Source organism: Equus asinus, chromosome 1 (genome assembly GCF_041296235.1).
Source record: "Equus asinus isolate D_3611 breed Donkey chromosome 1, EquAss-T2T_v2, whole genome shotgun sequence".
NCBI lineage: Eukaryota > Metazoa > Chordata > Mammalia > Perissodactyla > Equidae > Equus > Equus asinus.
Genome location: NC_091790.1, coordinates 28,981,181 through 29,005,785, shown reverse-complemented (window position 1 = coordinate 29,005,785; position 24,605 = coordinate 28,981,181). Strand labels below are relative to the sequence as shown.

General features: G+C 40.3%; 1 protein-coding gene across 15 annotated transcripts in view; it reads right to left on the bottom strand.

The window, feature by feature from the left end:
* The window catches only part of PRKN (parkin RBR E3 ubiquitin protein ligase), a 1,201,475-nt gene that overhangs the window by 192,371 nt on the left and 984,499 nt on the right, over positions 1–24,605 (bottom strand). For all 15 annotated transcript variants that reach the window (XM_070520140.1, XM_014858373.3, XM_070520396.1 and 12 more), the window contains one exon: positions 3,500–3,561. In XM_070520140.1, coding sequence (XP_070376241.1) covers positions 3,500–3,561 — 62 coding nt within the window. The remainder of the gene's footprint in view (positions 1–3,499; positions 3,562–24,605) is intronic.

Below are 24,605 nucleotides of genomic sequence, written 5' to 3'. Positions count from 1 at the left end.
TTTCATTATCTTTTCCTCTCTCTGTAAAGCTCTTTCTTCATCTTCACTCTCAGATGATGATTTTGCTTCCTATCACTGAGAAAAGAGGAGCAACCAGCAAAGACCTTCCTACACATTCTGCCTTCCCCATTGCTCCCAGGTTGAGCTGCCCACACTCGTCTCAGGCCAAGCCTACCCTCAAGTAGTTGTCGAATCAAGGCCATTGCTCCTGAAATTCTCCCCTCTCTTCTGGACAATCAATCTCCCAATTTCTCTATCAAATCATCCCCATCAGCACATAAACATGGTGAATTTTTTCCTGTAAAAAATTTTTTCTTGATCCCACATTCCCCACCCCCAGTTACCTCCTTCCTTTGCTTTTTTTTACAGCTAAATTCCTCCGCCAACCAAAAAAGTTATCTATATTTGCTCTCTCCCATTCCTCTTTCCCTTCTCACATGAACCCCATTCAGGCAGGCTTTCACCCTCACCAGCTCACTGGTCAAGGTCACCAATGACCACCAACTTTCTCATTCCAATGGTCAATTCTCATCCTCTTCCTGCTTAATCAGCATGTGGATGGATGATCAGTCCTCCTCCTAGAAACACTGTCTTCCTTTGGCTTCCAGTTCACACTCTCCTGGATTTCTTCCCACCTTATTCCAACTACACCTTATGCAATCTGGCTCATTCTTTCCACCTCACCTCACCTTCTACAACCCTTCATTTTGCTCTGACCACTCCAATCACACTGGTCCCCAGACTGTTCTCAATGGGCTAGGTGATGGCCATTTCTGAAGTTCTGTAATCACCTTATTCTCTATCTGGAAATCTCTTTTCCTAGATGTTACCATGATGTTTTCCTTTACATCGTTCAGGTCTTTACTCACATATCACCTGCTCAGTGAGACTTTTCCTGTCCATCTTATATAAAATTTTGCCTCTTTCCTCAGCATTCACTATCCCTCTTCTCGGTTTTATTTTTCTTCATCACAATGATAATCATCTAACATACTATATACTCAACATGTTTGTGTCTATATAACATAACGTAGTTTTCCTTACTAGAACATGAGCCTGATAGGGATTTCTCTTCCAGTCCTCTATCCCTGTAACTGAAAATGGCATAGAGCACACAGTAGGTGCTCAATAAGTATCTGCTGAAGAAAAGAAAGAAGGAAGAAAGGAAATGTGATTTTTTTAGGAAATAATAATCAATATTGCCGTGATGTACTACACTGCCTTATTGCCCAACTAATCAGAGTAATATTGATTTTGACTGTGGCTTGATTAATTTTTCTAGGAGAATGCAAAGTGGCCTGAATTTTATGCAAATCTAAGGAGATGATTACAGTTGGCTTCTTTCTCTAATAATCACCCAATGACTCTAAAACAAATATGGAAACAATTTGCAAATATTGGTACAAGTTGGAAGAGAAGGCTCCATTATCTGAGCAGAAAGTCAGGGTAACAATCAGTGATTCTTGTTTTAAGAAATCTTTTTCAGGCTTCCACAGGAAAATGACTGTGAGATACAGGTGTTTTCATAAATAAGGATGCTTGGGGGAGCTGCTTATCAACTTTTACCTGCAATGGAGGCTATCTGAGTTTGCTTGTATTTGAATAAACATTACGCACGCTATTCTGGAAATTTGCAGCATGAAAAAATGGAGACACTCCAAAACGAAAAGTGACAAATGTTGGAGAGGTTGTGGAGAAAAAGGAACCCTTATACACTGTTGGTGGGAGTGCAAACTGGTGTAGCCACTATGGAAAACAGTATGGAGATTTCCTAAAAAATTAAAAATAGAAATAACTTTTGACCCAGCCATCCCACTACTGGGTATCTATCCAAAGAACTTGAAATCAGCAATTCCAAAAGTCCCATGCACCCCTATGTTCATCGTAGCATTATTTACAATAGCCAAGACATGGAAGCAACCTAAGTGCCCATCAACTGATGACTGGATAAAGAAGATATGGTATACATATATACAATGGAATACTACTCAGCCAGAAAAAAAGATAAAAGTCATCCCATTCACAACAACATGGATGGACCTTGAAGGTATTAGGTTAAGTGAAATAAGCCAGATAGAGAAAGACGAACTCTGTATGACTCCACTCATAGGTGGAAGTTTAACATAGAGACAAAGAGAATTGATTGGTTGTTACCAGGGGAAAGGGGGGGAGGGGGTGGAGGGAGAGCACAAAGGGGGAAGTGGTGCACCTACAACATAACTAACAATAATGTACAACTGAAATTTCACAAGGTTGTAAACTATCATAATCTTAATAAAAAGTTAAAAAAAATGGAGACATCCTGTAACCTGTTAATTTAAGGGGTTGGAAATGATTTCAGTTTTTTATCTTGTTTGAATTAACCCCTTTCTGCGTTTAATCTCATCTTAGAAATGGGCAGTCCCACTTTGCAACACACTCACACCAGAGAAAAACACACAGACCAAAAACTCGTCAACAGAACTGAGCTGCCACATCTCCGTTGGCATGTTCTCTGGTCAGAGCTGGCAAAGACTACCTTGGGAATAAAAGTCAATACGAGAGTGTAAGGTAGGTTAACCACACGTCCTCAGCTACTTGGTATAAGTATTTCAAGGATAACTTGACACCAAGATTTAACATAATAATATAGAATCTGTAATTCCGTAAAAGGATTAAGAGATTCATTTTTTTTTCTATTTTATTTTTCCTTTTTTGCTCTCAAAGACCCTGGGTACATAGTTGTGTATTTTCAGTTGTAGGTCCTTCTAGTTGTGGCATGTGGGACGCTGCCTCAGCGTGGTCTAATGAGCAGTGCCACGTCCGCGCCCAGGACTCGAACCGATGAAACACTGGGCCGCCTGCAGTGGAGCGCGCGAACTTAACCACTCGGCCACGGGGCCGGCCCCAAGAGATTCATTTTTAAGCAGTCAAAAGTATATGTATGTGTACGTACATGTGTAACATTTAGTACCCTGAATTATTTGCTTAGCACATCTATCTAAAATCCGACATGTCTTACTGAAGACATCACGGCATTTAAATAATCTCCTTTAAATGGGCCATCCTTTTTACTGAAGTCACATGTTCACATCCATGGAGAAAGGTGCTGTAGTGAAATATAGATAATACACACAAAGTACAAAAATCTGGTGAAAAGAGCTTGCATATCCACCCACAGACACCAAATCAGGGCTGTCTGTGACGATCGATCCCTCAGGCATAATTCACCTCATCACTTATTCGTTTGCTTATCTGCCACGACGTGGTACCTGCTTACCGCTGGCGTCCTGAGATGAAATGCTCTGGCAGGTAGCAGATGTACCAATTAATAACCTGTCAGGTCTGATGGATAGAAGAGGAAGAATGTCCTCACACATTTCTCCAGCGTGGCTTTCTTCCCCATTTCAGGGCCCCTAGGGTCAGAAGACACACTCTGCCTCCTGGAGAGAGTGTGGACTGTCTCATTAGTGTCTATCTTTCACAACACTCTGGCACAGCCTTCGAGAAGCTGACTCACCTGCTCTTCCCCAAGAATCCTGAAGTGATGGAGCTCTTTAATCAAGGAGTTGGGGCAGCCAGCTGGTGGAAAAAAAGAATTAATCACAAATACGTTATTCCCATTCTAGGGCAGTAATATGTTCTTACATCCAGTTATGACTATTGATGACCAGTATTGTAGTTTGGGAGCACATAAACGCCTACCTGCAAAACACATTCTCATCAACCACAAAATAGCCAAACCTCCGAGGGAGCCCTGGCTGCTGCCTGGCCCCTGACCGTGACTCTAGGAAGGAGCCACAAATGAGGCTGGCCAGGCCTTTTCTCGTCTCTGGATTGTGATCTGGTCTTTGTGGGGCCTTAGGGTACCATGTCTTTCTGCCCAGCATGTTACTTGTCCCTAATATAGAGCCAGGATTTTCTGGGGCCAGAAGGAGAGAGCTGGTAAGTGTAGGTTCATTTCATGTATTCATCACGTCCTGTTTCCTGCCCTCCAGGCTGGGGTCCAGCACACCGAGAATTAAGAATGAAAATAGGGCGGGTAGACACCCCATCTTCATGGGATTTGGCTGTGGTTGAGAACCTTGCTTGGTTCTTCCAGGAAGCTTTGTCAAGACCATAAAGATCCCGCATTTCAGTTTGGAAAGGGTCTCTTATGGAAAGGACCCGGGAGGAGGATCGTCACAGTCTTGGTGGCCATCACCTTCTAATTCTACCCAGTCAATGAGAGCCTGTTTTAAGCTTTCGAATTTTCTTTTTTTCTTACCTTTTTTTTTTTTTTTGAGGAAGATTAGCCAAGAGCTAACCTCCACCACCAATCCTCCTCTTTTTGCTGAGGAATATTGCCCCTGAGCTAATATCCATGCCCACGTTCCCCTACTTTATATGTAGGATGCCTACCACAGCATGGCTTGATGAGTGGTGTGTAGGTCTGCTCCAGGGATCTGAATTGGCAAACTTGGGCTGCCCAAGCAGAGCAGGAGAACTTAACCGCTAGCCACCAGGCCAGCCCCTACATTTTCTTTCTTCACTTGTAAATAGAAATAAGTAAATCAATCAATCATATTATCTATATGTGCCAGTGCATGCTAGTTATCCTTTAAAATGTGTTCCATCCCTGTCTTTTTAATAGAATTATTCCACAGTATTAATTTGTAGTCATGTATAATATTAAATCTGGAAACAAAATTGATATAAAAACCTGTTTCTTTGAGATAAGATCTATGGATTACATAATTGGTTGAAGTTTCTATTACGGAAATTGGCTTGTATGCAAAATGCGCCAAAACAATCACTGAGCTGTTTCTCCTGTTACTCAGCATTGTGATGTAAGAATGGCGGACAGTGTTGACGACTTTCTCTCGGGGAGGGCAGGCTGAGGAAGGAGGGAATTGTCTTCACAGGGGTGAAGAAGTTATCCGTTGCAAGAAAGATTAGATTTGTGCATTATTCTAGAAGGTATGATTAAAATCAACAGGTAAAAATTACAGCAGGCAGGTTTTGGTTCAATGCAAATAAATTTCTAATTTAAAAGTGGAATACATTGCCTTGTAAGCCAGTAACTGGAGGTTTTCAAACAGAGGCTAAATGACTATTTATGCAGGATATTTTAGAGTGGAAATATCTGGTTTGACTGGGTTAGTTCTAGTTCCGAAATTCTGTGATCATGTAAAACGCTGGATCATGGTTTTAGTCTTTGATATTATATTTGATATAGTCTTGACATTATAGCATCTCATGCTTTGAGAAAGTGATTCATAAATGTTCATTAAGATAGTACAAAAGATTGAAAAACAAAAACTGGTGATATCACCTGAAAATAGTTCAGGAAAATAAATGAAAATCCCGAGGTGAATATTTTGATGGAAAATGTGGTGAATTAATTGCCATAGGCACATCCAATACTACAAAGAAGGAAAGCAAGATCCTTAATGTTAGAAGATATACTTGATACGTGTTTCTCCAACTGGAGGCCACAAAGACTTGGAGTCTGAAGAATCTTTTTGATGTGCTGTTCATTTCAGAGTTGCTATTCTGACGATCATCTAAATAATTAGTAAAAGTGTCTTATGGGTCATTTGGTTGGCCACAATTCAACCAAAAACTGCTGTGGAAATTCAGCCTCCTGTCAATTCTTGAGTTTTAGATCTCCTTGGGAGCAAATGGTCCTATTTTGGTTTTGTGAAACCAATGAAGAAAGAACAGAAGCAGAGAGAATTCCAGGTGCGTCTCAACATGTGAGGGTCCCCTGGTCCTGTGCCAAGTGTATAAGGAGAGGGATTACCAGGAGAAGTGATTGATAGAAGAATTGAAGTACTACCTAGCACAGGGTCGTAGGTGTGCTGAGATCAGAAGACCCAGGAAGGCCCTGTTCCATCCCAAGCAACAATTTAGTTTCAGTAAGATGACAGCATCTGTCAGATTAAATTCATAGAGTTAATTTGGACTCTTTTGGTTTTGTGCTTTCATTCTCATTTAATTTACAAATTTTCATTTGGGCCTTCTTATTGTATAAGCATAACATGTTTATATAAATTTATATCTAGCCATATTTAAGAAATGTTATTTTAAAAAATAACTATTCAATTTTAGAAGTTTTGGAGGATTTTTTTTTTCATTTACAGTGGTCCTTCATATCCCACAAATTTGAGAAAACTGATTTGACTTATTTTAATGGCAGGTAAAATAAGAAACAGAATTTAAAATTAGCCTGTCTTCAGAATTTGTATTCTAACGTTCTCCTAAGACATAACTGAAAGGATTGATGTCAGTGATAGCTCAAATATAAACATCTTTAACGGAAGACTAGATAATTACCTGAAACACCTGGTAGGTGCAATAAAATGTAACAAACAAGGACAGATATAGCATGTAGTTAGAAGGAAAGAGTTGTAAGGGGTCAAGATATTTAAGAAGACCATGGAGGGGTATCTGTGTGCTCATCACAGGGACATCAATGTGGGAAACAGACAGATGCAAACTTAGTCTGAAGACAAACTAACAAAATAAAAGACAAAATAAAATAAAATAAAACAAAAGACAAAATAACAAAACTAGAAATGCAAGACACGCATACGGAATGCAGTAGTGTGACAAAGAGGGGAAAAAGGGCCTGCCAATTAAAGATGATATGCAAGTAGGTGTTAATGGTGGTAGTGTACGCTTGTTTTATCCGAAATCCCCACATGGGGTCTACACACACATGACAATGGATCCTCCTCTTTTGAAGCCGTGGCTGTCTACTTGGACCACATCGTATGCTCACGGCACCCAGCATCATCTGCCTTCATGCCCCCATCAGTCCGTCTCTTCTTGAGATAACAGTTAAAAGGATTCTCTTAAAATATGTGTGGGTTTTCCATCTCACTAAGAGTAAATGCCAAGGTCCTCAGAGTGGCCTATGAGGTCCTCCACTGTCTCTGAGCCCTCTCTCTCCCTTGCTCAGTGCACTTCAGCCATGCTGGCTTGCTCATCTTTCTCTGTTGCTGACCATCCCAGGCAGGCTGCTGTCTCCAGGCCTTGATATATGCCACGCCCTGCATCTGGAAAGCCCCTGGCCCTGATACCTGCATGGAGCACTCCTGACCTCCTTCAAGTCCTGCTCAAATGTCACCTTCTCAGTGAGGCCGTTCGGGACCACCCTACATGAAATTGCAGCCTATTTTCACGCCCCCACACCCCCATCACTGCTCTACTTTCTCCAGGGCACTCATCATCTTCGAATGTGCTGTGCACCTCAATTACTTTATTTTCCGCCTCCCACTGCTGAAATACAAAGGTGACAAGTGCAGGGATCTTTGCTGTTTTGTCACTGCTATATCAGCCATGCCTGGAACAATGCACGGCTGTACAAAGTGTCCAATGGCAGGTGCTCCATGAATATGTCATCTACCATCTAGCCAGTCTCCATCTAGCTCGGTCGTTATGGCACCTGGGAGGGGCTCCTACTCCAGCCTTCCTCTTTTCTCATCCCAGAGTCCTCAGCTCTGACCTCCAGCCCTGCAGGTGCTTTGCTTTTATTGGTTAAGTGGTCTTCTCCTGACCTCTCACCTCTCTCCCCAGCCTGGACCCCACATGGGAAGATCTCAGTGATGCTTAGAATCCGTAACTCCTTTGTACTTCCACTGGAACTGCTTTGCTGACATCCAACATCAAGCTCTGGATAAATGCCACCACCTGTTTTTCCTTCTCCTGTTTCATTCCTGCTAATCACAGCTAGTGTAACAAAATGGGGCTGGAAGATCTTCTAACTGAAATTCACACCAGCTACCAGAAGCCGCAACCTTGTTGAGAGTGGTGCCACTGCACATTCGGGTCCACTCCCTGCTGAGCCCTCGGTGCAGCTTGCCCCCTCGCTTGTCTTTGGTCAGCACTCCCTCCCATCTCCCTCAGGGACTCTTCCAAATCATCACTATTCTTCTCAATTAGCCTCTGAATACTTCATTCTCAAAATACCACCTCACGTGACACAAGTCCCAAAAAGGAAAGCTATCGCAGTGGACACGGAGATGAGGGGCCCGGACGCCCTGTGAAGAAGCTGTGGGAAGACCTTGAGAAGCCTCCCCCTGCACGCTGGTCTTCCTCAGCTGCAGAGAGTCACCTTGCCTGAGGACACACTTTCCTTAGGGCCCCAAATCTGCTGACTGGGTGATGGGGAGGTTGAACACCCAGCTACTTTGTCCCAACATGGGCTACTGATGGGCACCCCTGCTCCACCTCCTGCTGGCTGCCTGAGGCTTTCTTGGGCCTACATAGCAGTTCAACTTCTTACTCTGCCCAATCCTGCTCCCTTCTCCTCCTTTCCCAGGTGTGATCCCAATAAACATCTGTACGCCACCCTCTGCCTCAGACTTGGCTTCCAGAGAGCCAATCTTGTGGCAACCATCAAGTGTACCATCCCTGAACTTCATGTTCTTTCCCAATCATAACCCCCATTCCATCCCTCTCTAGTCCTCCAGGGTGAAATGGGAAAGGCTCCTCCTCCTCAGAACAAGAGTTCTTCCTCATCCATGCTTACTTGTCCCCTCTCAGTTCCTTGTAGGCTTAACTTACCACTCACTCTCTCTTCTCAAGCTCCATGGCTCTGTGGGTTGTTCACTTCAAACCATATATGTACATAAATCTTTCCCATTTGAAAATTCAGCAAAAATCCAGCCTTGAGCATATAGTTACCACTCTATCTCTTTGCTTCTCCTTTCATCCAATTTCCTCAAAAGAACAGCCTATAGACACTGTCAACACTTGACAATAGCAGTTGGAGGTATGGGTTACAGAAGGGGAATATCAAAATTGGGGGTTTCATGCCTTTTAAAACAAGTTATTGTCATCACGGCTTAGGTTGAAGCTCTGGTTCTGCAACAGCTAGCTAACTATGCATTCTTGAATAAGTCAGTTACTCTAAATGCCATATCCTTTATCAAGAAATCACAATGTCTACTTCAAACAGTAGTTTAGAATGTATGTGAAAGCAAGATGGAATGACATAAAATAGAAAGCAAATTCATTGCTAATAATATTAATGGCATTCCCACATCTAATGACTGCTGCTATTTCTTATAATAATCTCATTTATTTAAAGGGAAGTAGCTTGCTGAAACAATTGCTACATGATCCATTGTCTTATGAAATAAAGGTCAGCACTTCTTTTTTCAGCTCTGACATGTAAAGGGGTTGGAAGTTATTATTCCCATCCTTCCAACAAGAAAAATCTGGGCAAACTGAAAATCAACTTTGTTTGGACACATCAGAGAACTGACGTTACAGGGCAAAGCACCACTGAAATCTGGAGAGACAGGCAAATCCAGTGAGTCACAACCAGATCTGCTTATATGGAGCATAAGTCACTGGGACTATAAACTGGTAGGAATATTTAGGTGGTAATTTTGATGCATTGCTAGAAGCTGGGTGTGGACTAGTGTGAGAGAGAGAAACTCTAGGGGTCCAGGGTCCTAGAGATTTTCCTGATCTTTACTTTCAAGAACCCTACAAGGTCCTTAAGGAGAAGATCCCCTTGTGGCTCTGGCAGGAGGAGTGGGAGAGTAATCATTGTGAAATACGTCCAGAGCCTTCTCTGTAACAAAGGTCTGCTCTCCAGGGAAAAGGGCTTTGCCAGCACCTACGCCAGTGCTATGGGAGAAGGGCATTCCTCTGACTCCAGCCTTCTCACCAAATGGAGGAAAATAGTCAACAGAAGTCAGAGTCTCAAGGAAATAGACTGAGAACACTTCATGCAGGGGAGGGAGTAAGAGGCAGGGGAAAAAAACCCCGATACCACTGGAAAAACACTTGTGAAAGTCACAGTCCCAAGAAACAGACTCACTAAAAGACTGAGACTTAACTGGAAGATTATAGAACACCTTCCCCATTAACCTCACCACCTCACCAGCAGTGTTCCAGTAAAATAACAGCGGGTGGGAGCTGAAAGAACCACAGGAAACAGATTCTCTCTGAGGAGGAGTAATTAGGGAAGCCCAAAGTCAAGAGGGGAGACAAAAATCAAGGACCCTAGGGGAATTTGAAACCTCTGGCAGCTTCAACTATAGCAAATATTAAACACCGCCTGACTCCTTGGCAGAATGACATATATTCTCACCTTAAAGGCCTATTTACCTCAGTTCCTATTATTCCATATAATGTGTCCAACTTTCAACAAACAATTTCTAGTCATGCCAAAAGGCAAGAAAAACATTGTATGAAGAGATAAAACAAGAATCAGAATCAGATTCACCTATGATATAGATGTTGGAATTATCAAACAGGAGGTTTAAAATAACTGTGATTAAGATGTTAAGGATTCTAATGGAAAAAGCAGACAACATGCAAGAGCAGATTGGTAATATAAGCGAGAGATGGGATCTCTAAGAAGGAATCAAGAGGACATGCTAGAAATCAAAAACTATAACCAAAATGAAGAATGCCTTTGATGAGCTGTCAACAGACTTGACATGGCTGAAGAAAGAATCAGTAAGCTTGAGGAAAGGTCAAAAGAAACTCCTTAAACTGAAATGCAAAGAAAAAAAAAAGAAAGAATGAAAAAAAATATAACACAACATCCCAGAACTGCAAGACAACTTCAAAAGAGGTAACATACCTGTAATTTGAGTACCAGAAACAAAAGAAAGAGAGCATAGAGCAGAAGAAATACTTGAAGTAACAATGGCTGAGAACTTTCCAAGATTAATGATAGATACCAAACTACAGGTCCAAGAAGCTCAAAGAACACCAAACAAAGTAAATATCCAAAAATCACATCTAAGTGTAACCATATCTTTGGTTTTGCAGAAAACCAAAGACAGAGAATTGTGAAAGAAGTCAAAGAAAGAAAACCACTTTATTGATAAACAAAAATAAGAATTACAGAAAATTTCTCATCTGAAACCATGTATGCAAGAAGAGAGTGGAGTGAAATATTTCAAATGTTGAAATAAAAATGCTGCCAAGCTAGAATTCTATATCCAGCAAAATTATCCTTTCAAAAGTGAAGTAAAGACTTTCTTTGACAAGAACTGAGAGGATCATTCCCAATAGACCTGCCCTGCAAGAAACATTAAAAGTTCTCCATGCAGAAGGAAAATGATATAGGTCAGAAATTTGGGTCTACATAAAGAAAGGAAGAGTGTTGAAGGAATAAATGAAGGCAAAATAAGACCTTTTATTTTTCTTATTCTTAATTTATTTGAAAGATAAATTTAAAGGAATAATAGTAGCAATGTACTGGGTGATTACAGTGCATATAGATATATATGTGTGTGTGTGTGTGTGAAATGAATGACAGCAATGTCACAAAGCATTTGAAGGAGGAATTGGGAATATTATGCAATAAGGTATCTGCACCATACAAATTCTGTGTTCTAGTGATCTTTGAAAGTGGACTTAGATTAGTTAAAGTACGAATTGTAAATCTTAGGGCAACTGCTGAAAAATTGAGTCATCTAAATATACTTATTCAAAGACAAAGATTATCAGAGTAGTTAAAGCAACAAAACAAGAAATAAAGGTTAAATGCTGGGTCATTTCCACTATATATTATATATATAGAAGAAAAGAAATTCAATAATTTTCTGGCTTTTGCAGGTGATTTACCAAATAAAAGCCCCGAGGCTCTCTCAGATGGTGGGTTTCGAAGTTGATGTGATGGAGACCTGACCGCTTCTGTCTAGTCTTGTCTGGATTAAAAGGTAAAATCATTATCTGTCTTCAGAGGGAAAATGTGAAGCTCCAACTTACTTGGAAAACATATTAAACAATGGTTTTAGGTTGAGAAATACCGAATAGTATAATATATGCTACATTAGGCATTTTAATTTGTTATTTAAGTCTTTCCTTGAAAAAATGGCTGAGGAAATGAACTAAATATCAGTGTTGTGTCCAGCACTACTTTTGGTGCAATACAGAAGGAAAAGAAGCATAATGTTGTCTTCGAGGACTTTACAAATCCAGCTGGACTGAAAGAATGCACTAAATGGTAACACCCCTAAGAATGAAGGATGTGAATAAAATCAAGAATGTGTGGGCATAGATATGCTCCTCAGGACAGAGGCATTCCCAAACATGCCTGAGAAAGGAAGACCAGCGTGCAGACAAGATGTGTGTATTTTCCTGGTTGTCACTGTCCTCTTACTCCCCTCTCTCCTCTCTCTCTCAGTGGGTGGATTCTACAATCTCTTTACCCTACATGTGAAAGTGGAGGGTACTTTCAGTCCCAGCCTGGCCCACCCTCCCCCACTGCCAGGTACCTGGCCCAGGGGGAAATGAGAAATAATGATGAAGCAAGAAGAGGAGAAATAAATGAGGGGACTGTTCATCTCCACCACTAACTAGCTATGTTATCTGGGGCCAAAGATAGGGTGTTAGCTGTAAATCCTTCATTTTCTACCTGTAAAAAGGGGAGTAAGAAGATTTCACTTATGGGGTTGTTGTAAATGATGTGTATCTCTATGTATGGTCGTATATCTATTACCTAGGACAGCTCCTTGTACATAATAAATTCTTCATGACTGGTGGTTGCTATTTTGAGGATCTCTGGAGTGCAAGAGTACTTGTGAGACTGTAGCTGAAATGGTTGTTCTGGGGCCAGCCTGGGTGTAGTGGTTAAGTTCGTGTGCTCTGCTTCTGTGGCCCAGGGTTCACAGGGTCAGATCTAGGGTGTGAACCTACACACCGTTCATCAAGCCATGCTGTGGAGGCATCCCACATACAGAATGGAGGAAGATTGGCAGTGATGTTAGCTCAGGGCCAGTCTTTCTCACCAAAATAAATAAAAATTAAAAAAAAATGAAATGGTTGTTCTTCTGCTATCCCAGAAATAACCTTTTTGCCCAAATCTTCAATATTTAGAGACGAATTTTGCTAAAGGAACCCAATATCCAATTAAGTAATTGAGATTATTATGATAATAATTATCAACTATGTACATATGTATATGTATATAATGTGTATACATATATATTCACATATGTATATGTACATAAGATCAGATCATATATGCTTAGAAAAATATGGTTAGTGTACATTTAAGGCTTTAAATTTTTATTAGCCCATTTATTCATTTACTCACTACAATAATCTAAAATGATTAATAAGCAATTTGATATTTTTATTTGATATTATAAAGGTTTATGACATATTTTTACCTTTGAACTACCTGGAAGTTATTTTTTAATCTCACTGGTCATTTCAGACTGCATGCTTTACATATCTACACTTAGGAAGTGAATTAATAGAGGCAATAATGAAAATAACTTAAGCCCCAGGTCCCCAAATACATCCACTTATGCAAACATGCAAAAGGGAAACTAACTCCAATTTCCGACAAAATGGACAGTTAGCAACTGCCTAATATACCTTCTGTTTAGCCTTCTGAGTCAGCCATAGCGCAGAGGATGGGCATCACTTGAGTACACGATCAACAGATGGATGATTATGGCAAACAAGCTGCAGTTTAAAAACAAATATTCCACAAAGATGTCAAGGAAGAGAACTGACGGCTCATAGTTCTGTTTGACCAGAGCCGATCTCGTTTTTATTGGGGGGGAGCGGGAAGGGGCTCTGTTTTCTATTTGTAGCTGCTTTGTAATATTCAAGATAACTTGTCTTTTGTCACCCAGGTAGTGAGTGAAGCAAATGACAGAGCTGTGTAATAGACAATTCTACCTTGAAATTCTACCTCAAATCCTAGACTCTATGCACGGCAACCGACTTGCTGCCCTGTGATGGTGGTTTAACAAAAACAGATGTTAGATCTTGCATATGAAAATGCCACAGGTTCAGAATTTCACATGCAACCATCTTTTAACTGTCAAACTAATAAGATCAGTCTGATTAACTTGAGCACACTTCTTGTGTTTGGGGGAGAAAATATACTACCATAGAGACATCAGAAATCTACGCACAACCAAAAAACAAAAGCAAAGCAGAATTTCAGAGGTTAAAAGTGGTCATCATGGAATGACTATAAAAAATGAACATGAAGGGGCTACGAACACGGGTGTCCACTGGTGGTAGAGCCAGTCTTTTCAGTCATATTATATATTATTGTACTCTCCAGAAAAGATAATACGTTCAATGTGAATGTGTTGGCACACATATAAAGTTTGCATCAATGACAACTAATTAAACTGAACGAAAAAGGGTTTTGAGGTCCCATATGTGTAGCGCCTATCACAATTTCCATTAACTATGAGTGTAATTATTTGATAATATCTGCTTTTCTCCCCTGAACGCAGGCTCCACAAGGACAGGGACTTACCACTTTATTTATGACTTGGGAACCAGCACAGCACCCAGCACAGAGGTAGTACTCAATAAATACTTGCTGAATAAATAAATGAATTAAGGGGGAAAAGCCTTCCCATTCTCACAAACAAGAGCACTGGAAAATAGATGACTTTACAAGCCTGCATAGAGTTAATTTAAGGACCTATGAGTGAAAGAGTATTTGTCCTAAGGTCAGTTTTTTAAAATCTTAAAAATGAACTATTTTATACTTGAAGGGCAAAGTTTAATTTTTAAACATAAGATATTAGTATACCACTATTCAAGCAAGAAAGAGTTATTTAAAAGCTCCATTTCTTACTAGCCTTGTCAAAATAAAGCTAATTTTCAGCAAGGGTAAAGCTCTGTTATCAACAAAAGACGGAGGCCGGGTCTGCTGGCTTGGTTCAGACTGGGGCCTCCCTCAGGCAATTACTGAGACCATTGATGAAATGTCACAATATTTTCCTCAAGACAGTCACACAACTGCCAAATGCAATCTGATGATATTGTTTATATCAATGACAATCAGATCCAATTCTTAGATTTTACAGACTTGCTGGTATTTAATTTCTTCAATGATTAAAGATAGATTTATGTAATACATAGTCATGTATTAAAGCACAAAAATATCTTAGTTTTTAAAGAATTATCAGCTGTTACTTTCTCCAGACCAACTTCTCTCCTAACACAGAATTCCCTTCTATGACATCCTGACAGGTTGCATTTCAGCCTCTGTCTCAAGACTTCTAGTGACAGGGGTCAGGAGTCAGCTAAAGAATTCCATTCTAATAATGAAGCATTCTTATTGTTAGAAGGATCTTTCTTGATATTAGCTCTAGAGTTGGAGTGATAGAAACTATATCCAAATATTTTAAGTCTTTATTACGCTTCACTTTCCTGAGGCAAATACCCATTTGTCTGAAATAATCTGTAAATATATGTGAAACTTTACAGGAAGCATCTAGATGCTCATCGCTCTTCCCTCTATTCTTAGATTTGACCTTGTCGTTGGCAACATCCCCGCTCAAATGTGGTACTCAGGAAGCCTCCTGTTTATTCACCGTCGCCACATTCACTCATGTATTTAGTGTCAGACACTTGACCAGATGCTGGGGAGCCCGAGGGAAGGAGCCAGACCTAATCTGTGATTTCTCGGTGCTTCATTCCAAGAAGACTTGGAGAGGCATCTTCTCTTTGTTGGCAAGGTCAGACTTTGTAGATGAGAGCCCTCACACCTGCTACATTCACTTCTTCATTGCACCTTTAACATCACATGGGTGGGTTTCTGCCCACCCTACTGATAAAGTGTTCTATGGTGTCCACTCTGAATTCGGGACGCAATAGCTAGGCCGAACTCTAGAATAGCCCCCTAACTTATTGGCCTGGGGGAACTGTAACAACATATCATGTGTCTGAACATTTGAGAGCTATAAATAAATCTAAAAACTGTTAAACTTTGACAAATACCCCTGCAGGAGGATCTCAAGGTGATGATTGAGAAATCTCAGACCCCTTGGAGATCTGCTCCTGAATGTGGCTGGACTGACACAGCCAGACCTCATTCCTGGCCCTTCCCCTCCTCTTACTCTCAGACTCCCTCCTCCTTGAAGGGATTCTTGCACACCAATATGGTGCAACCTGTGGGATCAAGCTCTACCACTAAGCCCCCCACCATGAGTTATCCTTTCACCATTGCCTTCAGGAAGACTGAGCCAGTTAAGAGTCTCAGAGCCATCTGTGCAGGGAATTCTGAATTCCAGGTATCTAGGAACCCAGGCAGGGCTCAGATCCTGTGGGCTCCTATGGGGAGAGGTGTGGGGGGAGATCAGACAGAGACCCAGGGCAGGGCCCCTTCGCTTAGTTAAGTACTTACTGCCAATGGCCCTTGCCCAGTCCTGTCCCTTTCATCTCCCTGTAGTATCTGGGATTAGGTCAGCCTATCACCCTTAAAACATTCTCCCTGAAGTTGTGAGATTCACTTCCCTGTTCTTTTCCTCATTCCTTTGCTTCTCCATTTTCTTTATTGTCCCTTCCTTCTTCTTTCTGACATCCCAACATGGGCTCCATCTTCAGCCCAGTGTTGTTCTGTTTCTAAATCTCTCCTCCACAGTTGCTTGACTGGTTCAACAGAACCTTCTGCCTCCACTTGTCTCTAACGCCAGCTCAACATTTGCACCCCAGGGTCCAGCTATCAGTTTCAAGTCAAGAAGTTTCATCCCGTCCCTCACACATGACCTCCTCTAGATCCAGTTTTGGTGAATCTTAATGAGTTGGATCTTAATGAGTACATATACCTTATTAAGTGCTCATACTATTTGTTTTTTTTTTTTTTTGTAGTTGATGGCTGAAACTGACGTCAAACTCATTGCTTTTCCATTTTTGAGATTTAATCTTGCTTCATTTTGAAAAGTTAAAAAAAAAACCATCTCCAGAACTCTGACCTCTGATTGCTCTTCCTTTACGCTATCTCAGGGATGCCTGGAAGTGACTCTGAGATTATATGAAGAAGATTTTGGAGATATAACAGTTCTTAAAATATTTCTGTGTTCCCTGTTCTGTTCTCACTTTTCTTAAGCACAGGTTCCTCCTGAAATTGTTTGTTCTCTCCTTTTGAGCATGGGAAACATTCTCTTTGCTCAAGAAAATGGGAGAAACAGGAATTGGGTAGCTTTCCCCCTGTTAACATGGTGCGGTCTTCTTCAATGAGGGCCTGTTTTTCTTAGGCATTTCCCTACTTTTTCCTGTCCTTGACCCAACTATAAAAGCCTGTTTTGTTGTCTTCCGTCATTGAAATTAGAATTTCATCTCCTCCGGGACTTATCCTGATGATATCCTCTCAGGTTTGTGTTCTTCTATTTGTTTTTCCCAGTTACAAAACTTCTCAGTCATATCTTGCATTTGCTTTCTGAAAATCTGAGCTCACTGTAAATAAAAATAAGTTGCCTGTTTGGCATTAAAAATGAATAAGGATGGGCTGGCCTGGTGGCATGGTGGTTAAGTTCGCACGCTTTGCTTTGGCAGCCCAGGGTTCATGGGTTTGAATCCCAGGCATGGACCTACACACCGCTCATCAAGCCATGCTGTGGCAGCATCCCACATACAAAAAACAGAGGAAGATTGGCACAGATATTAGCTCAGGGACAATCTTCTTCAAGCAAAAAGAGGAAGATTGGCAACAGATGTTAGCTTGGGACCAATGTTCCTCACCAAAAAAAAAAAAAAAAACAGAATGAGGAAATCTATTTTAAAAAGCATATGAAGACAGAATTTATTCCTACTTATTTTTTTTAAAGGATAAGTTTGAAACTGGGATTTTTATTTCAATTAGTATCTATAATTGACAATTACTTTGTTCTGTCCTTATACTATAAAGAGTATTTTACAATCTAATTGGGAATCTCCTCAGGAAAATGTATTCTAAAGTTGCAGATTATTTCCACAAAGTCACTGAGAGGCATTAAAAAACCCAAAAAGACAAAAACACCTTAGGGGGATTAACTGAACTACAACTTTTTCGGAAAGCTTTTGCTGAATTTCCTCCATAACCATGCTGGGATGTAGGGAAACTCATTTGGATAATATATTCCATTGAAAAGCATTAAAACTATGTGAGTCTTCAATCACTATTTTTTCTTTTAATTTCCTTGCAAATCATCACAGGGGCTATTGCGACATCCTTTGGGTTCAATGGAAAACCGCGAGCACCCGAGCTTGGGATAAAAATTGAAATGGATTTCAGCTCTCTGATGTGCTACTGGCACTGGCCGCATGACACAAATAATCTGCAATTTGCAGATCGCTGCTGTTTGGTGTGACACGCTTTGAGGATTAATTTCTCTCTCGGCTATAGCTTAGAATCCCTAATGTATGCTTGACAATTAGAGTTACCTTCTATTTTCCCCCTAAGTATAACTTTGAAAAGAAAACCGGCTAACGGTGGAAAGGCATCAAAAATAAGCGATGATTCAATGTGATCAAAGACAATGCAGCAAAACATTGAGCATCTACTTTTAATCATAAGCCCTAACAGGGAGGGGCACAACTGTAGAGTGGGTCTGAAGGGCTCCTTTGCACTCCAGTAAGCCAGGTGGATTAGGGTCTCCATGCGCTTTGCTGAAGTAGCCATTTCTGAATTAGTCTGGGAGCCAGGCGTTATTAGTATCCATGGCAAATTCATCAAGACATGCTGACTGAGCAATTGCATCCAATGTCGGCAGTAGGACTTTACATAATCAAATTCAAAGCATTATCTCCTTGATAAATAAAAGCAAGCTCATTTTAGTAATTTCTCTCCGCTGATAGTTTTTTATTTATGTCTCTTGATGATTATTTATGCTTTCCTTTTCAACAGCCAACATTTGATGAGTCCAAGACATCCTAAATCAGTTAAAAAGAATCTTGAAGACAGTTCTGTCACCCAGAAATTTCACTTACAGGTATATACCAGAGAGAAGCTTACAGAGTTGCCCAAGACGATATTTACAAGAATGTTTATGGCAACATTTTTGCAATAATGGCAACTATGAAAGAAAATATCTGAAATAATCATCATAGGAGAAGAGACAAAAATCATTCCATTGTGCCCCCGCTTCATGCCAGGCACTCTTAGGGCAGTGGGTCATGTTAGTGGAAAAATGAAAACAGATGAAAATCCCTCCTTGGAGCTTATATTCTAAGGGTGAGATCGACAATAAAAATAAACCGATAAATAGGTAAATTAGGTAATAGTTTAGAAGGTGATGAGCTTTATGTCAAAAAGAAAAAAAGGACAGTGTAAGGGGGATAGGAGCAGAGGGGGATAAATTTAAATAGGATGTTCAGAATATTTCAGGTTGAGAAAATGACATTTAAGCAAAGCCTTTTGGGAAGTAAATTAACAGGAATTAGCCAGGATGCGATGTATCAAACAGACAAATCTCGAAAACATCAAGTTAAGAAACAAAGTTGCGATAGTTCATGCATAGTACAATGTCATTTATGTGACATTTATAAAACCTAGTAAACAATACAGATACATACAAATCTACTAAGAGGATGAAATAATGCATGTGAATGATAAACTCCAAATTTAGGGGAAGCAGAGAGTGAAACAGGATCATAGAAAATGGGAGAGGATGCTCCAAATCTGTTTAAAGTTTGTTATAACAATAAAGCTAACATTTCTTTTTTCTTTTTCTTTTTTTCTTTTTTTTTTTGTGGAAGATCAACCCTGAGCTAACATCTGCTGCCAATCCTCCTCTTTTTGCTGAGGAAGACTGGCCTTGAGCTAACATCCATGTCCATCTTCCTCTACTTTACATGCGGGACGCCTGCCTCAGCATAGCTTGCCAAGTAGTGCCATGTCTGCACCTGGGATCTGAACTGGCGGACCCCGGGCCGCCAAAGCGGAACGTGCGAACTTAACTGCTATGCCACCAGGCCGGCCCTCCAAAAGCTAACATTTCTGTAACACTTACTAGGGACAAAGCATGCTTCTTAATACTTCACATATAATAATTCATTTACTTTCACAACAACCCTATGAGATAGGTACCATTACTATCCTCATTTTATGGATGATGAAACAGAGACATAAAAATATTAATAAACCTGACAGTTATCTAGAGCAGTGCAAAAGTCAGATGTTGACAAAGCTGGGTACTGGGTACTGGGTTCATGGGTGTTCATTACGTTATTTTCCATATCTAGTTGTATGTCTGCTCCTGTTTGTAATAAAAATATCTACCTGAAAACTTGAAGTACATATAAAGACAAGTTTAGAAAAAATTGAATAAAAATTCAAGAACTTATAGACCTGAGTTTTTATCATGAACATATATGAGCATCTATGTAGTCTGAAGAAGGAACATCTTCTAATATAACCACTATATTAGCATAGCTTATCAGAGTCAGAGAACATGAAAATTTGTAGACTTTCTAACTTTAAAAATAAGCTGAAAGAAGCCATAAATATTATTTGTTCAGTTTCGCACTTATAGATGAGGCAGTTACTACTCAAAAAGCACACGAAGCCTCTTGGAGTTCAAAGTAGGCGGTGTTAAGCTCAGAAGTTTGTGATTTCATAAGGTAGATACACACTGATATTTTCTGCTTCATTGTTGCTGCTGTGTTACTCCAAACGTCCCTTCTGAGTCAATTCCCGCTGGCTATGAGATGACCTGTCTTCCAATGAGGTACTGTAGAAGAACAAGTCTCCTTGATAATGAGACACAATCTAAAATTTGTCAGATGTTTTCATTTCACTAATAATAATAAAGATCATTGGCAGGAGCTGAATTCCAACCAAGCAGTCATTCATTTTTTGTTGAACAATTTTTTTGTATGTGTCTACTATGTGTGAGGTCAGATGCTAAAGAGAAAGCCAGAGTGAATGAGGCAGGGCTCTGCCTTCATGGAGCTTGCAGAAGAAATAACACGCACATCAACATAAATGGAGATACGGCCAAGTGTGCAGAGGGCAATTAAGAAGGAGGTGTTACAAAGAAAAGAAGGGCCAGCCTGGTGGTGCAGTGGTTAATTTCGCACGTTCTGCTTCAGTGGCCTGGGGTTTCCTGGTTTGGATCCTGGCTTAGGACCTATGCACTGCTTGACAAGCCATGCTGTGGTAGGCATCCCATATATAAAGTGGAGGAAGATGGGCATGGATGTTAGCTCAGGGCCAGTCTTCCTCAGCAAAAAGAGGAGGATTGGCGGCAGTTGTTAGCTCATGGCTAATCTTCCTCAAAAAAACCAAAAAGAAAACAAGGCAGAGGGATGGGATCAAAGGCCTGGATGCTGGAAGCACCGAGTGTGGATGGGGAAACCAGCAGCTGTCTGGGCGCAGGTGAGAACTGAAACCACCTGCATCCACACAGCTTATTGGGGCTGAGAACTGAGACCTAATTGTTTGCTCCAGAAAAATCCTGCCTTGGAAGATAAGCTGTAATGTGATAAATAACTTCACTGTTTGTTTTGAGAAATTCCTACAAATAATTTGACCAGACAGTTTGCTCATCTGAGTAGCCATCTCCTTTAACAGGACAATAGACTGCTCCCCTGGGCAATGGCTCATTTATCACATAACAATTTCCTTACCAAAGTTCCCTTCAAAAACCCTGTCTCAGTGTGTCCAACTATTACATAATGCATCTTGCTCAATTCCAATCACTTCCCCGCCTGAAAGCTCTGCCTTACCCACTTGAGCCCTGATACCTAAACCCTATAAGTCTTTACCCCGCTTTCGGTAAGAACCCTACAACTGTCAACGTGGTGGGTCTCTCACTGCAGTAGACCTAATAAACGCTGCTCTGCTCAATCAATAGACTTTCTGGTGGTCATTTGGGAGAACTGACGCAGAATATATGAAGGGGAAGATGGAAAATGCAGCAACAAAAAATTAAAAACAAAATTTTTCCCATCTTTATGTTGTTATGATGTCAAAACAATTTTAAAAATTAGAAAATTGTTCTCAGTGTGTATAGTCTTGGTACTTCACCTACACTGTTGTACTTATAAAACGCTTCTTTTGTTATTGACCTATATTTTGGCTTTAGATTTCCATAGGGCAGGTGTTTCCATTGTCCGGCATACCTCAGATTATAGCTTTAATTTGGATGGTCAACACAGATGAGTGACCAGTGGGGTTGTGCAAGGCTTTCAGAGTGAAAAGTGACCCCAGCCCACCACTCTCTCCTCCTGCTGCTCTCCAAAACTCATTCTTTTGCATTTCCCTAATAATTAGCGATGTTGAACATCTTTCCATGTGCCTGTTGGCCATCTGTGTATCTTCTTTAGAAAAATGTCTGTTCAGATCCTTTGCCCACTTTTTAATTGGGTTGTTTGTTTTTTTGTTGTTGAGTTTTATGAGTTCTTTATCTATTTTAGGTATTCATCTCTTATCAGGGCACACGTGTGCGATGATGGATGGTAATGGATGGATGGTGGTAAACATGATGTAGTCTACACAGAAATTGAAATATAATGATGTACGTCTGAAATTTATATAATGTTATAAACCAATGTTACCTCAATAAAAATGAAAAAGGAAAACTCATTGACAAAAAAAGTTGATTCTTGATTGAAAGATGAGAAGGAAAAGGGAGAGGTAATGAAGAGTGATTTTGCATGCCCTTTAACGTATCTTTCCATAGACAGTGGTGGTTGGTTTACCCAAACGAGCTTGTAAAGGTCTAGTTAACATGATGGGGGAAAGAGAACCTGTGGGATTGTAATCCATGAGTGGATCTAATCAAAAAGGAGAGAGATCGTGGGGCTGGCCCAATGGCGTAGGGGTTAAGTTCGCACGTTCTGCTTCGGCGGCCCGGGGTTCTCCGGTTTGGATCCTGGGTGCAGACCTATGCACTGCTTGGCAAGCCATGCTGTGGTAGGCGTCCCACATATAAAGTAGAGGAAGATGGGCGTGGATGTTAGCTCAGGGCCAGTCTTCCTCAGCAAAAAGAGGAGGATTGGCAGCAGATGTTAGTTCAGGGCTAATCTTCCTCAAAAAAAATATAATAATAAAAAAAGGAGACAGATCATATACATCGTATCAGACAAAGCTTGGTGAAATAGGGTTTAGTAGGTCAGCTGGTTGACTAATTATCATGGCTAAATTAATGAGGCTTCTTTAGGGTAAATGCATCCTGAGTCCCAAACAACTTACGTGCATACAAGTTTATGGGACACGCCCTGTTTACAAACTGTACCCTTTCTCTATTTATTTTTGAACCTTACCCTTTGCCATAGAATACGTTCTTTAAAATGGACTTCCTTGGGACATATTTAGGCACTACCAAGTTTGAGAAAATAAATAATATCCAAAAAATGTTAAAGAAATAATTGTAATTGGACGTTAGGAATTGGTATAATTCCAAAAGGGGCTTAAAGATGAGATGGAGTGATTGTTTAGGAGACAAAGTAGGATGGGGAAGAAGACAGAAAAGAGTTCATATTTTCACAAGTATTTACTGGCATTGTTTCTGATTTTTTGTATTTTAAATTTATTTCAGGAATTTCCCTTGTTACTCTAGTGCAATGCATCTTTTTTTCTTTTCTTCATCTTAGTGTGGGCATAATTGCATTCTCTACTGAAAGGCATATTTCAAATTCTAAAAAACAAAACAAAACAGTAATGCTTTAAGCACTCTAAGTACTGCTACTTAGAGTCATCAGCGCTTTCACATAGTTCAGATATGTAAAGTTTGTATGCTGCTGTGAGATACATTCAAAAGAGATGAGATAAATAAAACAAAGCCTAAAATCTAATTTAAAGGACAAATAACCGGTTCTAGGATGGGCAAAAAACCCATACAGCTTCAGCTATATTGTTAATTATGCCATGGTTTGATTGCCCAGATCTTTACACTTTCCCCACACGGAAATTAGCAATCATTCTTTATTTTAATTAGCCAAAAATGACTAAATATGAATAATTCTCATCTGTCAGCAGAGTTACACCAATGAGTCCAAATTTGCAATTCATATTTTGAAGTATGCGATTCACAAGCATTCAACTGGGCATCTTTAAAACACAGGGAGAATGAGGTCCTTCTAACAGCTTTGGCAAGTTTCTGGTTACCACACCCACAGCTGGCAAAGACCGGAGTCCATTAGCCTCTTAGGTGCTGCCCAGCTGACTGCACCATGGCCTTAGAATAAGCAACTCTAGACGGTTAAATCCAGCCATTCTACGTTGTATTCCTCCATAAGAAAATGGTTTATAGACTATATGCCTTAAGCGATGATCGACTCGAAAATGAAAATTAATAGATTCACTGAGTGTTTCAAACCTGAAGATTATCCTACTAAAAACCTTCATCCATCTGCTAATGGCCTTTTAGAAGTTCTTATATGTACCAACTTTGACTCTCAGGACTTTCATAGGTTTGAATAAAGCTACTCTGGCGAGAAAGCCTGTCAACTGTAGCTTCATCCAAGACATGATTTTCCTACTTTTGTGCTGTCATTTTGGTCTAAGTCCCCAAATTGGTGATCTCCACTTTTTGGTTTTGGTTATTTGGTGACTTTACGAATGTCGATTAACTATCACATCTCTTTTCTTTTGGAAGTGTTGGGAGAGACGAGGCCCATGAAATCTGGCATCTGAAAACAGAGATAATGTGTCAAAATGGAAGAAAATGACAAATGTGGCACCAGTCTGAGGGCTGAGTCATCGGACAACAGGAACCAAAGACTGATTTATGGATTATGTGAAAAGCGTTGTGTCTATGCCATCAATAACGAGCAAGAGATAGGACGCCTGATTGAGGAAGTGGGGAAAAAGATGGAATCCTTGGCCTGAGAATCAGCGTCAACAGCTGACGTTGATTCAGAAGGCTGGGATTTTGCTTGAGGACTTCAAGGAGAGGGATGGGAAAGTGTGTCAAACTGTT